The sequence below is a fragment of the Oncorhynchus masou genome, unplaced genomic scaffold (genome assembly GCF_036934945.1).
Source record: "Oncorhynchus masou masou isolate Uvic2021 unplaced genomic scaffold, UVic_Omas_1.1 unplaced_scaffold_6532, whole genome shotgun sequence".
NCBI lineage: Eukaryota > Metazoa > Chordata > Actinopteri > Salmoniformes > Salmonidae > Oncorhynchus > Oncorhynchus masou.
The window spans coordinates 2,063-17,616 of record NW_027012972.1 but is presented as its reverse complement, the minus strand read 5'-3'; the positions used below and the strand labels follow the sequence as shown (position 1 = coordinate 17,616).

Sequence of the window (15,554 nt, the reverse complement as noted above, 5' to 3'; positions counted from 1 at the left end):
TTAACCCCAGTCTTGTATTGGTACAGAGGATGTGTGTGTGTGTTAACCACAGTCTTGTATTGGAACAGAGGATGTGTGTGTGTTAACCCCAGTCTTGTATTGGTACAGGGGATGTGTGTGTGTGTTAACCCCAGTCTTGTATTGGTACAGAGGATGTGTGTGTGTGTTAACCCCAGTCTTGTATTGGAACAGAGGATGTGTGTGTGTGTGTGTGTGTGTGTTAACCCCAGTCTTGTATTGGAACAGAAGGATATGTGTGTTAACCCCAGTCTTGTATTGGATGTGTGTGTGTGTTAACCCCAGTCTTGTATTGGTGCAGAGGATGTGTGTGTGTGTGTGTGCTTGATGCTTTGTAAACAGAGGATGTGTGTGTGTGTGTGTGTGTGTGTTAGTCTTGTATTGGAACAGAGGATGTGTGTGTGTTGTGTGTGTTAACCCCAGTCTTGTATTGGTACACCACAGTCTTGTATTGGTACAGAGGATGTGTGTGTGTGTGTGTGTGTTAACCCCAGTCTTGTATTGGTACAGAGGATGTGTGTGTGTGTGTGTGTGTGTTAACCCCAGTCTTATGTTGGAACAGTGTTATGTGTGTGTGTGTTACCCCAGTCTTGTATTGGAACAGAGGATGTGTGTGTGTGTGTGTGTGTGTGAAAACCCCAGTCTTGTATTGGTACAGAGGATGCAGTGTGTGAAGTGAGGATGTGTGTTAACCCCAGTCTTGTATTGGTACAGAATGTGTGTGTGTGTTAACCCCAGTCTTGTATTGGAACAGAGGATGTGTGTGTGTGTGTGTGTGTGTGTGTTAACCCCAGTCTTGTATTGGTACAGAGGATGTGTGTGTGTGTGTGTGTGTTAACCCCAGTCTTGTATTGGTACAGGAGATGTGTGTGTGTGTGTGTGTGTGTGTGTTAACCCCAGTCTTGTATTGGTACAGAGGATGTGTGTGTGTTAACCCCAGTCTTGTATTGGAACAGAGGATGTGTGTGTGTGTGTGTGTGTTAACCCCAGTCTTGTATTGGAACAGAGGATGTGTGTGTTAACCCCAGTCTTGTATTGGAACAGAGGATGTGTGTGTGTGTTAACCCCAGTCTTGTATTGGAACAGAGGATGTGTGTGTGTTAACCCCAGTCTTGTATTGGAACAGAGGATGTGTGTGTGTGTGTGTGTTAACCCCAGTCTTGTATTGGTACAGAGGATGTGTGTGTGTGTGTGTGTGTTAACCCCAGTCTTGTATTGGAACAGAGGATGTGTGTGTGTGTTAACCCCAGTCTTGTATTGGTACAGAGGATGTGTGTGTGTGTGTGTGTGTTAACCCCAGTCTTGTATTGGTACAGAGGATGTGTGTGTGTTAACCCCAGTCTTGTATTGGAACAGAGGATGTGTGTGTGTGTTAACCCCAGTCTTGTATTGGAACAGAGGATGTGTGTGTGTGTGTTAACCCCAGTCTTGTATTGGTACAGAGGATGTGTGTGTGTGTTAACCCCAGTCTTGTATTGGAACAGAGGATGTGTGTGTGTGTGTTAACCACAGTCTTGTATTGGAACAGAGGATGTGTGTGTGTGTGTGTTAACCACAGTCTTGTATTGGAACAGAGGATGTGTGTGTGTGTTAACCCCAGTCTTGTATTGGTACAGAGGATGTGTGTGTGTGTTAACCCCAGTCTTGTATTGGAACAGAGGATGTGTGTAACAGGAAGAAGAGAAGCTCTACCGTCAGACAGGAAGAAGTGGGAGAAACAACGTTCGTAGCTCAGATGACTGTGTTTGATAAGAACAGGTACACACACACACACACACAGAGCTATGTCTTACTATACTTGAGGACTTTCTGGGACTGTGGGGCTTGGTCCGCGTCTCTGGAGGACTGTGGGGCTTGGTCCGCGTCTCTGGAGGACTGTGGGGCTTGGTCTGCGTCTCTGGAGGACTGTGGGGCTTGGTCTGTGCCTCTGGAGGACTGTGGGGCTTGGTCTGCGCCTCTGGAGGACTGTGGGGCTTGGTCCGCGCCTCTGGAGGACTGTGGGGCTTGGTCCGCGTCTCTGGAGGACTGTGGGGCTTGGTCCGCGTCTCTGGAGGACTGTGGGGCTTGGTCCGCGTCTCTGGAGGACTGTGGGGCTTGGTCCGCGTCTCTGGAGGACTGTGGGGCTTGGTCCGCGCCTCTGGAGGACTGTGGGGCTTGGTCCGCGCCTCTGGAGGACTGTGGGGCTTGGTCCGCGACTCTGGAGGACTGTGGGGCTTGGTCCGCGACTCTGGAGGACTGTGGGGCTTGGTCCGCGACTCTGGAGGACTGTGGGGCTTGGTCCGCGACTCTGGAGGACTGTGGGGCTTGGTCCGCGCCTCTGGAGGACTGTGGGGCTTGGTCCGCGCCTCTGGAGGACTGTGGGGCTTGGTCCGCGCCTCTGGAGGACTGTGGGGCTTGGTCCGCGCCTCTGGAGGACTGTGGGGCTTGGTCCGCGCCTCTGGAGGACTGTGGGGCTTGGTCCGCGAATCTGGAGGACTGTGGGGCTTGGTCCGCGACTCTGGAGGACTGTGGGGCTTGGTCCGCGCCTCTGGAGGACTGTGGGGCTTGGTCCGCGCCTCTGGAGGACTGTGGGGCTTGGTCCGCGCCTCTGGAGGACTGTGGGGCTTGGTCCGCGCCTCTGGAGGACTGTGGGGCTTGGTCCGCGCCTCTGGAGGACTGTGGGGCTTGGTCCGCGCCTCTGGAGGACTGTGGGGCTTGGTCCGCGCCTCTGGAGGACTGTGGGGCTTGGTCCGCGCCTCTGGAGGACTGTGGGGCTTGGTCCGCGTCTCTGGAGGACTGTGGGGCTTGGTCCGCGACTCTGGAGGACTGTGGGGCTTGGTCCGCGAATCTGGAGGACTGTGGGGCTTGGTCCGCGTCTCTGGAGGACTGTGGGGCTTGGTCCGCGCCTCTGGAGGACTGTGGGGCTTGGTCCGCGCCTCTGGAGGACTGTGGGGCTTGGTCCGCGCCTCTGGAGGGCTTGGTCCGCGCCTCTGGAGGGCTTGGTCCGCGCCTCTGGAGGGCTTGGTCCGCGCCTCTGGAGGGCTTGTTCCGCGCCTCTGGAGGGCTTGGTCCGCGCCTCTGGAGGGCTTGGTCCGCGCCTCTGGCGGGCTTGTTCCGCGTCTCTGGCGGGCTTGTTCCGCGTCTCTGGCGGGCTTGTTCCGCGTCTCTGGAGGGCTTGTTCCGCGTCTCTGGCGGGTTTGTTCCGCGTCTCTGGCGGGCTGTGTGGCTTGTTCCACAACAACTGCTTTGCAGTTGGCCGTCTAGAAATCACCTTTGTTCACAAAAACCGACTCATTCTGCATCACAGATCTGAAGCTCTGGAAGACGGCCAATGTCCCTTCCTCCTTTCAGGCGTCTGCGGTTGTTGGATGGGCTGTATCTGTTGCTGTTAATGTTTTCGTGTGTGTGTGTGGGCGTCTGCAGTTGTTGGATGGGCTGTATCTGTTGCTGTTAATGTTTTCGTGTGTGTGTGTGGGCGTCTGCAGTTGTTGGATGGGCTGTATCTGTTGCTGTTAATGTTTTCGTGTGTGTGTGTGGGCGTCTGCAGTTGTTGGATGGGCTGTATCTGTTGCTGTTAATGTTTTCGTGTGTGTGTGTGGGCGTCTGCAGTTGTTGGATGGGCTGTATCTGTTGCTGTTAATGTTTTCGTGTGTGTGTGTGGGCGTCTGCAGTTGTTGGATGGGCTGTATCTGTTGCTGTTAATGTTTTCGTGTGTGTGTGTGGGCGTCTGCAGTTGTTGGATGGGCTGTATCTGTTGCTGTTAATGTTTTTGTGTGTGTGTGTGTGTAGGCGTCTGCAGTTGTTAGATGGAGAGTATGAGGTGTCTATGCAGCAGATGGTGGAATGTCCTGTCAACAAGAAGAGAGCCACCTGGGAAACGAACCTGGATGGAAAGGTACGTGTGTGTTGTCACCAGACCACAATTTGGACTTGGAAACCAGGTTTAGTATCACGTTACTCCATACCAAAACAATATGTTGTCATGTGCTAATGCCATGCTATGTTGTTGTCTTAGGTCTCTCTTTATGTGCTGTTGTGTTGTCTCTCGTCATGATGTGTGTTTTGTCTTATATTTTATATATATATATATCAAATCAAATTTATTTATATAGCCCTTCTTACATCAGCTGATATCTCAAAGTGCTGTACAGAAACCCAGTCTAAAACCCCAAACAGCAAGCAATGCAGGTGTAGAAGCATGGTGGCTAGGAAAAACTCCCTAGAAAGGCCAAAACCTAGGAAGAAACCTAGAGAGGAACCAGGCTGTGTGGGGGGTGGCCAGTCCTCTTCTGGCTGTGCCGGGTGGAGATTATAACAGAACATGGCCAAGATGTTCAAATGTTCATAAATGACTGGCATGGTCGAATAATAAGGCAGAACAGTTGAAACTGGAGCAGCAGCACGGTCAGGTGGACTGGGGACAGCAAGGAGTCATAATGTCAGGTTGTCCTGGGGCATGGTCCTAGGGCTCAGGTCAGTTGAAACTGGAGCAGCAGCAAGGCCAGGTGGACTGGGGACAGCAAGGAGTCATCATGTCAGGTAGTCCTGGGGCATGGTCCTAGGGCTCAGGTCCTCCGAGAGAGAGAAAGAAAGAGAGAAGGAGAGAATTAGAGAACGCACACTTAGATTCACACAGGACACCGAATAGGACAGGAGAAGTACTCCAGATATAACAAACTGACCCGAGCCCCCCGACACAAACTACTGCAGCATAAATACTGCAGGCTGAGACAGGAGGGGTCAGGAGACACGGTGGCCCCATCCGAGGACACCACCCGGACAGGGCCAAACAGGAAGGATATAACCCCACCCACTTTGCCAAAGCACAGCCCCCACACCACTAGTGGGATATCTTCAACCACCAACTTACCATCCTGAGACAAGGCTGAGTATAGCCCACAAAGATCTCCGCCATGGCACAACCCAAGGGGGGGCGCCAACCCAGACAGGATGACCACATCAGTGAATCAACCCACTCAGGTGACGCACCCCTTCCAGGGACGGCATGAAAGAGCCCCAGTAAGCCAGTGACTCAGCCCCTGTAATAGGGTTAGAGGCAGAGAATCCCAGTGGAAAGAGGGGAACCGGCCAGGCAGAGACAGCAAGGGCGGTTCGTTGCTCCAGTGCCTTTCCGTTCACCTTCCCACTCCTGGGCCAGACTACACAGTTTCTGATTTTTGCAATGTTATGAAGATGGAAAAAAGCTGTCCTTGAAATGGTCTTGATATATTCTTCAAAAGAGAGATCAGGGTCCAGAGTAACGCCGAGGTCCTTCACAGTTTTATTTCAGACGACTGTACAACCATTAAGATTAATTGTCAGATACAACAGAAGATCTCTTTGTTTCTTGGGACCTAGAACAAGCATCTCTGTTTTGTCCGAGTTTAAAAGTAGAACGTTTGCAGCCATCCACTTCCTTATGTCTGAAACACATGCTTCTGGCAAGGGCAATTTTGGGGCTTCACAATGTTTAATTGAAATGTACAGCTGTGTGTCATCCACATAGCAGTGAAAGTTAACATTATGTTTTCGAATGACATCCCCAAGAGGTAAAATATATAGTGAAAACAATAGTGGTCCTAAAAGGGAACCTTGAGGAACACCGACATTTACAGTTGATTTGTCAGAGGACAAACCATTCACAGAGACAAACTGATATCTTTCCGACAGATAAGATGTAAACCAGGCCAGAACTTGTCTGTGTTGACAATTTGGGTTTCCAATCTCTCCACAAGAATGTGGTGATCGATGGTATCAAAAGCAGCACTAAGTTCTAGGAGCACGAGGACAGATGCAGAGCCTCGGTCTGACGTCATTAAAAGGTCATTTACCACCTTACAAGTGCAGTCTCAGTGCTATGATGGGGTCTAAAACCAGACTGAAACATTTCGTATACATTGTTGTCTTCAGGAGGCAGTGAACAGCTTTTTCATTTTTTTTTTTTGAGAGGAATGGAAGATTCGATATAGGCCGATTTAGTTTTTTATATTTTCTGGGTCAAGGTTTGGCTTTTTCAAGAGAGGCTTTATTACTGCCACTTTTAGTGAGTTTGGTACACATCCGGTGGATAGAGAGCGTTTATTATGTTCAGCATAGGAGGGCCAAGCACAGGAAGCAGCTCTTTCAGTAGTTTAGTTGGAATAGGGTCCATGTATGTATGTATGTATGTATGTATGTGTGTGTGTGTGTGTGTGTGTGTGTGTGTGTGTGTGTGTATGTATAATTTTTAATCCCAGCCCTCGTCCCCGCAGAGCCATTTGCCTTTTGGTAGGCCTCATTGTAAATAAACATTTCTTCTTAACTGACTTGCCTAGTTCAATAAAACATGTATATAAATAAAAGGTATATCAACAAGTCCCAGAATGGCTGCTGGTCCAGTCAGATGAACTCAGCTACAACTCTGTTCAATAGTTAGTCTCCTGATCCAATCAGATGAACTCAGCTACAACTCTGTTCAATAGAATGGCTCCTGGTCCAGTCAGATGAACTCAGCTACTACTCTGTTCAATAGTTAGTCTCCTGATCCAGTCAGATGAACTCAGCTACTACTCTGTTCAATAGTTAGTCACCTGATCCAATCAGATGAACTCAGCTACTACTCTGTTCAATAGAATGGCTCCTGATCCAATCAGATGAACTCAGCTACTACTCTGTTCAATAGAATGGCTCCTGATCAATCAGATGAACTCAGCTACTACTCTGTTCAATAGAATGGCTCCTGATCCAATCAGATGAACTCAGCTACTACTCTGTTCAATAGAATGGCTCCTGATCCAATCAGATGAACTCAGCTACTACTCTGTTCAATAGAATGGCACCTGATCCAGTCAGATGAACTCAGCTACAACTCTGTTCAATAGTTAGACATCTTAGAAGTTCAGTATCATTACATTTAAAATAGGGATGTGACAAATGTACAACATTGAAACAGCCATTTAAAATTATTATTATTTTTTAACGATGAATCATAAAATGATGTGAATTCACATTTGAATAAGGTCCTGCGTAAAAACCACTAGTGGTAGTGAAATGTTAGCTTTAGCTGTCAGCTAGCATGGAACGTTAGCCTACGAAGTTGGAAGCTACCGGTATCTTCATGCATTGTAAAGTTATTCTACCCTGTATGTTTTACGACTAGTAATTATCAGTTTCAACATTTATCCATGTTGCATTATTCAAGTGTGTTAGCTCCCCACTAAGACTGTTTTGAAGTTAACATGATACAGTCCAGACTAAGTGAGGAGCTAACATGATACAGTCCAGACTCCTAGTGGAGGCTAAGTGGGGAGCTAACATGATACAGTCCAGACTCCCAGTACAGGCTAAGTGGGGAGCTAACATGATACAGTCCAGACTCCCAGTACAGGCTAAGTGGGGAGCTAACATGATGCAGCCTAGACTCCCAGTACAGGCTAAGTGGAGAGCTAACATGATACAGCCTAGACTTCCAGTACAGGCTAAGTGGGGAGCTAACATGATGCAGCCTAGACTTCCAGTACAGGCTAAGTGGGGAGCTAACATGATGCAGCCTAGACTCCCAGTACAGGCTGTGGAGAGCTAACATGATGCAGCCTAGACTCCCAGTACAGGCTAAGTGGGGAGCTAACATGATGCAGCCTAGACTCCCAGTACAGGCTAAGTGGAGAGCTAACATGATGCAGCCTAGACTCCCAGTACAGGCTAAGTGGGGAGCTAACATGATGCAGTCCAGACTCCCAGTACAGGCTAAGTGGGGAGCTAACATGATGCAGCCTAGACTCCCAGTACAGGCTAAGTGGGGAGCTAACATGATGCAGCCTAGACTCCCAGTACAGGCTAAGTGGGGAGCTAACATGATGCAGCCTAGACTCCCAGTACAGGCTAAGTGGGGAGCTAACATGATGCAGTCCAGACTCCCAGTACAGGCTAAGTGGGAGCTAACATGATGCAGCCTAGACTCCCAGTACAGGCTAAGTGGGGAGCTAACATGATGCAGCCTAGACTCCCAGTACAGGCTAAGTGGAGAGCTAACATGATGCAGCCTAGACTCCCAGTACAGGCTAAGTGGGGAGCTAACATGATGCAGCCTAGACTCCCAGTACAGGCTAAGTGGGGAGCTAACATGAAGCAGCCTAGACTCCCAGTACAGGCTAAGTGGAGAGCTAACATGATGCAGCCTAGACTCCCAGTCCAGGCTAAGTGGGGAGCTAACATGATGCAGCCCAGACTCCCAGTCCAGGCTAAGTGGGGAGCTAACATGATACAGCCTAGACTCCCAGTACAGGCTAAGTGGGGAGCTAACATGATGCAGCCTAGACTTCCAGTACAGGCTAAGTGGGGAGCTAACATGATGCAGCCTAGACTCCCAGTACAGGCTGTGGAGAGCTAACATGATGCAGCCTAGACTCCCAGTACAGGCTAAGTGGGGAGCTAACATGATGCAGCCTAGACTCCCAGTACAGGCTAAGTGGGGAGCTAACATGATGCAGCCTAGACTCCCAGTACAGGCTAAGTGGAGAGCTAACATGATGCAGCCTAGACTCCCAGTACAGGCTAAGTGGGGAGCTAACATGATGCAGTCCAGACTCCCAGTACAGGCTAAGTGGGGAGCTAACATGATGCAGCCTAGACTTCCAGTACAGGCTAAGTGGGGAGCTAACATGATGCAGCCTAGACTTCCAGTACAGGCTAAGTGGGAGCTAACATGATGCAGCCTAGACTCCCAGTACAGTCTGTGGAGAGCTAACATGATGCAGCCTAGACTCCCAGTACAGGCTAAGTGGGGAGCTAACATGATGCAGCCTAGACTCCCAGTACAGGCTAAGTGGAGAGCTAACATGATGCAGCCTAGACTCCCAGTACAGGCTAAGTGGGGAGCTAACATGATGCAGTCCAGACTCCCAGTACAGGCTAAGTGGGGAGCTAACATGATGCAGCCTAGACTCCCAGTACAGGCTAAGTGGGGAGCTAACATGATGCAGCCTAGACTCCCAGTACAGGCTAAGTGGGAGCTAACATGATGCAGCCTAGACTCCCAGTACAGGCTAAGTGGGGAGCTAACATGATGCAGTCCAGACTCCCAGTACAGGCTAAGTGGGAGCTAACATGATGCAGCCTAGACTCCCAGTACAGGCTAAGTGGGAGCTAACATGATGCAGCCTAGACTCCCAGTACAGGCTAAGTGGAGAGCTAACATGATGCAGCCTAGACTCCCAGTACAGGCTAAGTGGGGAGCTAACATGATGCAGCCTAGACTCCCAGTACAGGCTAAGTGGAGAGCTAACATGATGCAGCCTAGACTCCCAGTACAGGCTAAGTGGGGAGCTAACATGATGCAGTCCAGACTCCCAGTACAGGCTAAGTGGGGAGCTAACATGATGCAGCCTAGACTCCCAGTACAGGCTAAGTGGGAGCTAACATGATGCAGCCTAGACTCCCAGTACAGGCTAAGTGGGGAGCTAACATGATGCAGCCTAGACTCCCAGTACAGGCTAAGTGGGAGCTAACATGATGCAGTCCAGACTCCCAGTACAGGCTAAGTGGGGAGCTAACATGATGCAGCCTAGACTCCCAGTACAGGCTAAGTGGGGAGCTAACATGATGCAGCCTAGACTCCCAGTACAGGCTAAGTGGAGAGCTAACATGATGCAGCCTAGACTCCCAGTACAGGCTAAGTGGGGAGCTAACATGATGCAGCCTAGACTCCCAGTACAGGCTAAGTGGGAGCTAACATGAAGCAGCCTAGACTCCCAGTACAGGCTAAGTGGAGAGCTAACATGATGCAGCCTAGACTCCCAGTCCAGGCTAAGTGGGGAGCTAACATGATGCAGCCCAGACTCCCAGTCCAGGCTAAGTGGGGAGCTAACATGATACAGCCTAGACTCCCAGTACAGGCTAAGTGGGGAGCTAACATGATGCAGCCTAGACTTCCAGTACAGGCTAAGTGGGGAGCTAACATGATGCAGCCTAGACTCCCAGTACAGGCTGTGGAGAGCTAACATGATGCAGCCTAGACTCCCAGTACAGGCTAAGTGGGGAGCTAACATGATGCAGCCTAGACTCCCAGTACAGGCTAAGTGGGGAGCTAACATGATGCAGCCTAGACTCCCAGTACAGGCTAAGTGGAGAGCTAACATGATGCAGCCTAGACTCCCAGTACAGGCTAAGTGGGGAGCTAACATGATGCAGTCCAGACTCCCAGTACAGGCTAAGTGGGGAGCTAACATGATGCAGCCTAGACTTCCAGTACAGGCTAAGTGGGGAGCTAACATGATGCAGCCTAGACTTCCAGTACAGGCTAAGTGGAGAGCTAACATGATGCAGCCTAGACTTCCAGTACAGGCTAAGTGGGGAGCTAACATGATGCAGCCTAGACTCCCAGTACAGGCTGTGGAGAGCTAACATGATGCAGCCTAGACTCCCAGTACAGGCTAAGTGGGGAGCTAACATGATGCAGCCTAGACTCCCAGTACAGGCTAAGTGGAGAGCTAACATGATGCAGCCTAGACTCCCAGTACAGGCTAAGTGGGGAGCTAACATGATGCAGTCCAGACTCCCAGTACAGGCTAAGTGGGGAGCTAACATGATGCAGCCTAGACTCCCAGTACAGGCTAAGTGGGGAGCTAACATGATGCAGCCTAGACTCCCAGTACAGGCTAAGTGGGGAGCTAACATGATGCAGCCTAGACTCCCAGTACAGGCTAAGTGGGGAGCTAACATGATGCAGTCCAGACTCCCAGTACAGGCTAAGTGGGGAGCTAACATGATGCAGCCTAGACTCCCAGTACAGGCTAAGTGGGGAGCTAACATGATGCAGCCTAGACTCCCAGTACAGGCTAAGTGGAGAGCTAACATGATGCAGCCTAGACTCCCAGTACAGGCTAAGTGGGGAGCTAACATGATGCAGCCTAGACTCCCAGTACAGGCTAAGTGGAGAGCTAACATGATGCAGCCTAGACTCCCAGTCCAGGCTAAGTGGGGAGCTAACATGATGCAGCCCAGACTCCCAGTCCAGGCTAAGTGGGGAGCTAACATGATGCAGCCCAGACTCCCAGTACAGGCTAAGTGGGGAGCTAACATGATACAGCCTAGACTCCCAGTACAGGCTAAGTGGGGAGCTAACATGATGCAGCCCAGACTCCCAGTACAGGCTAAGTGGGGAGCTAACATGATACAGCCTAGACTCCCAGTACAGGCTAAGTGGGGAGCTAACATGATACAGTCCAGACTCCCAGTACAGGCTGTGGAGAGCTAACATGATGCAGCCTAGACTTCCAGTACAGGCTAAGTGGCGACAGGCACGGTGCACTCTGTGTGGTACATCGACTGCATTGATAAACACATTTGATCCGTGAGACACATTTGGCAGAAGTACCTAAAATAAATATTATTGTATCAAAAAAGTACAGAAGTTTTGTATAGGGTGCATCACTCGTGTGTAATTCCTCCTCCCAGGCCCCTGGTCTTCCTCTCTGAACAGACAGGAAGAGGTCAGCACTTCCCTTTACTCGTGTCTTTGTCTCTCTCTCCCTCCCCCACTTTCTGTAGCTCCTCCCTCCGTTTGAGACGTTCTCCAAGGGTCCTACTCTCCAGTTCACACTGCGTTGGACAGGCGAGCCCAGTGACAGGTCGACGGCCCCTGTGGCCAAACCCCTCGCCACGCGGAACGCTGACGCTAGCAGCCTGACCTCCGACCCTAAGCCCTGCTCCCTCAGACCCACTCAGACCGTAGGTGAGACACGGGCCGGACGACGCACTCGCACACAGACGGACTGTTGTAATTTGTAGAAGCTCGCTAAATGGTGTCAATTTAAACTTTAACATATACCATGTTTAAATGGATATCATTTTTATGTCTATGCGTCCGGTATAAAGGAAGTTGAGAGGTAGTTTTGTGAGCCAATGCTAACTAGCGTTAGCACAATGACTGGAAGTCTGTAGTGTCTGCTAGCGAACATTAGTTAGCAATTGCGCCAGTGATAGTTAGCAACATCCTTCATACTGGACACAGAGAAATAAAAGTAGTATCCACGAGTTGATCTGATTTCTGGGGAAGTCGATAAAGGGCCTCATTACCAAAATCCTGAAGTATCCCTTTAAATGTGGAACACGTTAAGGAATCCCTTTAAACGTGGAACACGTTAAGGAATCCCTTTAAAACGTGGAACACGTTAAAGAATCCCTTTAAAACGTGGAACACGTTAAAGAATCCCTTTAAAACGTGGAACACGTTAAAGAATCCCTTTAAAACGTGGAACACGTTTCTTCCCTCTCTCTGTAGCTGTGAAAGACTCCTTCAGCAGTACAGAGTTTCAGATGAGACAGGAACACACACTTGAGGAACCAAGTGACAATCTACGCATATTCTACCAGGTGAGAGGGAGAAACACACTTGTATTCTTGACTTTAGAGCAGATTGCATTGTGCAATCCATGTCTGAATCACAGTTGTGTTGTACTTGTCTTTTGTTCTCTTGTTATGTGTCTGACTGGAGGTGGATGGTATTAGAGACCTGGTCCTTTATAACAGGTCTGACTGGGGGTATTAGAGACCTGGTCCTTTATAACAGGTATGACTGGGGGTTATTAGAGACCTGGTCCTTTATAACAGGTCTGACTGGGGGTTATTAGAGACCTGGTCCTTTATAACAGATCTGACTGGGGTTATTAGAGACCTGGTCCTTTATAACAGGTCTGACTGGGGTTATTAGAGACCTGGTCCTTTATAACAGGTCTGACTGGGGGTTATTAGAGACCTGGTCCTTTATAACAGATCTGACTGGGGGTTATTAGAGACCTGGTCCTTTATAACAGGTCTGACTGGGGGTTATTAGAGACCTGGTCCTTTATAACAGGTTTGACTGGGGGTTATTAGAGACCTGGTCCTTTATAACAGGTCTGACTGGGGGTATTAGAGACCTGGTCCTTTATGACAGGTCTGACTGGGGGTTATTAGAGACCTGGTCCTTTATAACAGGTCTGACTGGGGGTTATTAGAGACCTGGTCCTTTATAACAGATCTGACTGGGGGGTTATTAGAGACCTGGTCCTTTATAACAGGTCTGACTGGGGGTTATTAGAGACCTGGTCCTTTATAACAGGTCTGACTGGGGGTTATTAGAGACCTGGTCCTTTATAACAGATCTGACTGGGGGGTTATTAGAGACCTGGTCCTTTATAACAGGTCTGACTGGGGGTTATTAGAGACCTGGTCCTTTATAACAGGTTTGACTGGGGGGTTATTAGAGACCTGGTCCTTTATAACAGGTCTGACTGGGGGTATTAGAGACCTGGTCCTTTATGACAGGTCTGACTGGGGGTTATTAGAGACCTGGTCCTTTATAACAGGTCTGACTGGGGGTTATTAGAGACCTGGTCCTTTATAACAGGTCTGACTGGGGTTATTAGAGACCTGGTCCTTTATAACAGGTCTGACTGGGGGTTATTAGAGACCTGGTCCTTTATAACAGGTCTGACTGGGGGTTATTAGAGACCTGGTCCTTTATGACAGGTCTGACTGGGGGTTATTAGAGACCTGGTCCTTTATAACAGGTCTGACTGGGGGTTATTAGAGACCTGGTCCTTTATAACAGGTCTGACTGGGGGTTATTAGAGACCTGGTCCTTTATAACAGGTCTGACTGGATGGTATTAGAGACCTGGTCCTTTATAACAGGTCTGACTGGGGGTTATTAGAGACCTGGTCCTTTATAACAGGTCTGACTGGGGGTTATTAGAGACCTGGTCCTTTATAACAGGTCTGACTGGAGGTGGATGGTATTAGAGACCTGGTCCTTTATAACAGGTCTGACTGGGGTTATTAGAGACCTGGTCCTTTATAACAGGTCTGACTGGGGGTTATTAGAGACCTGGTCCTTTATGACAGGTCTGACTGGGGGTTATTAGAGACCTGGTCCTTTATAACAGGTCTGACTGGGGGTTATTAGAGACCTGGTCCTTTATAACAGGTATGACTGGGGGTTATTAGAGACCTGGTCCTTTATAACAGGTCTGACTGGGGTTATTAGAGACCTGGTCCTTTATAACAGGTCTGACTGGGGGTTATTAGAGACCTGGTCCTTTATAACAGGTCTGACTGGGGGTTATTAGAGACCTGGTCCTTTATAACAGGTATGACTGGGGGTTATTAGAGACCTGGTCCTTTATAACAGGTCTGACTGGGGGTTATTAGAGACCTGGTCCTTTATAACAGGTCTGACTGGGGGTTATTAGAGACCTGGTCCTTTATAACAGGTCTGACTGGGTGTTATTAGAGACCTGGTCCTTTATAACAGGTCTGACTGGGGGTTATTAGAGACCTGGTCCTTTATAACAGATCTGACTGGGGGTTATTAGAGACCTGGTCCTTTATAACAGGTCTGACTGGGGGTTATTAGAGACCTGGTCCTTTATAACAGGTCTGACTGGGGGTGGATGGTATTAGAGACCTGGTCCTTTATAACAGGTCTGACTGGGGGTTATTAGAGACCTGGTCCTTTATAACAGATCTGACTGGGGGGTTATTAGAGACCTGGTCCTTTATAACAGGTCTGACTGGGGGTTATTAGAGACCTGGTCCTTTATAACAGGTCTGACTGGGGGTTATTAGAGACCTGGTCCTTTATAACAGGTCTGTATCCTGTTCCCTATATAGTGCCCTTCATTTGACCAGGGCCCATGGTTCACTATGTAGGCAATAGGGTCCCATTTGGTACAGTGTATTTCAGACTTGGCTGTCTTATGATGGGGAGTTTCATAGTTTCTACTGGCTCATACTCTATGGTCAGACTGGCTGACCTTTTGTGTAGAATTACATAGTCTATCCTTCTCACGCTCTCTCTCTCTCTCCTCTCTCTAGTTCCTGTATAACCACAACACACAGCAGCAGACTGAGGCTAGAGATGACCTCCACTGTCCCTGGTGCACTCTGAACTGTAGGAGACTCTACAGTCTCCTCAAACACCTCAAACTGGCCCACAGCAGATTCATCTTCAACTACGTGGTGAGAGCGAGGGGAAGCAAGAGAGAGAGAGACCCAGTGACAGGGTGTGTGTGTGTCTGGTGTACTCTGAACTGTGGAGGACTACAGTCTCCTCAAACTGGCCGACAGCAGATTCATCTTCAACTATGTGGTGAGAGCGAGGGCAAGCAAGAGAGAGAGAGACCCAGTGACAGGGTGTGTGTGTGTCTGGTGTACTCTGAACTGTGGAGGACTACAGTCTCCTCAAACTGGCCCACAGCAGATTCATCTTCAACTATGTGGTGAGAGCGAGGGGAAGCAAGAGAGAGAGAGACCCAGTGACAGGGTGTGTGTGTGTCTGGTGTACTCTGAACTGTGGAGGACCTTTATAACAGTCTCTTCAAACTGGCCCACAGCAGATTCATCTTTCAACTATGACTGCATTTAGACAGGCAGCCCAATTCTGATATTTTGCCAATAATTGGTCTGGCTGTGTAAACAGCCTAGGAGGTGAGAGAGACCAGGGGTGGGGGTGTGTACCGTCAGGAACTGTACATATTGGGGGCTGAATAAGGGCTGGTTATTAAACTATACAGGTCCGTTGTGATTGACACGCTCTAT

At 49.3% G+C, this 15,554-nt stretch overlaps 1 protein-coding gene across 1 annotated transcript; it reads left to right on the top strand.

Moving 5' to 3' along the window:
* The first annotated feature begins 771 nt into the window (after positions 1-771).
* LOC135536717 (polycomb protein suz12-like) lies at positions 772-15,266 on the top strand. Its single transcript, XM_064962976.1, has 5 exons — positions 772-1,776; positions 3,787-3,892; positions 11,524-11,707; positions 12,257-12,348; positions 14,832-15,266. Exons 1-5 carry the CDS (start codon positions 1,754-1,756, stop codon positions 15,237-15,239), a joined length of 813 nt encoding a protein of 270 aa, XP_064819048.1. The 5' UTR covers positions 772-1,753; the 3' UTR covers positions 15,240-15,266.
* The last annotated feature ends 288 nt before the right edge of the window (positions 15,267-15,554 follow it).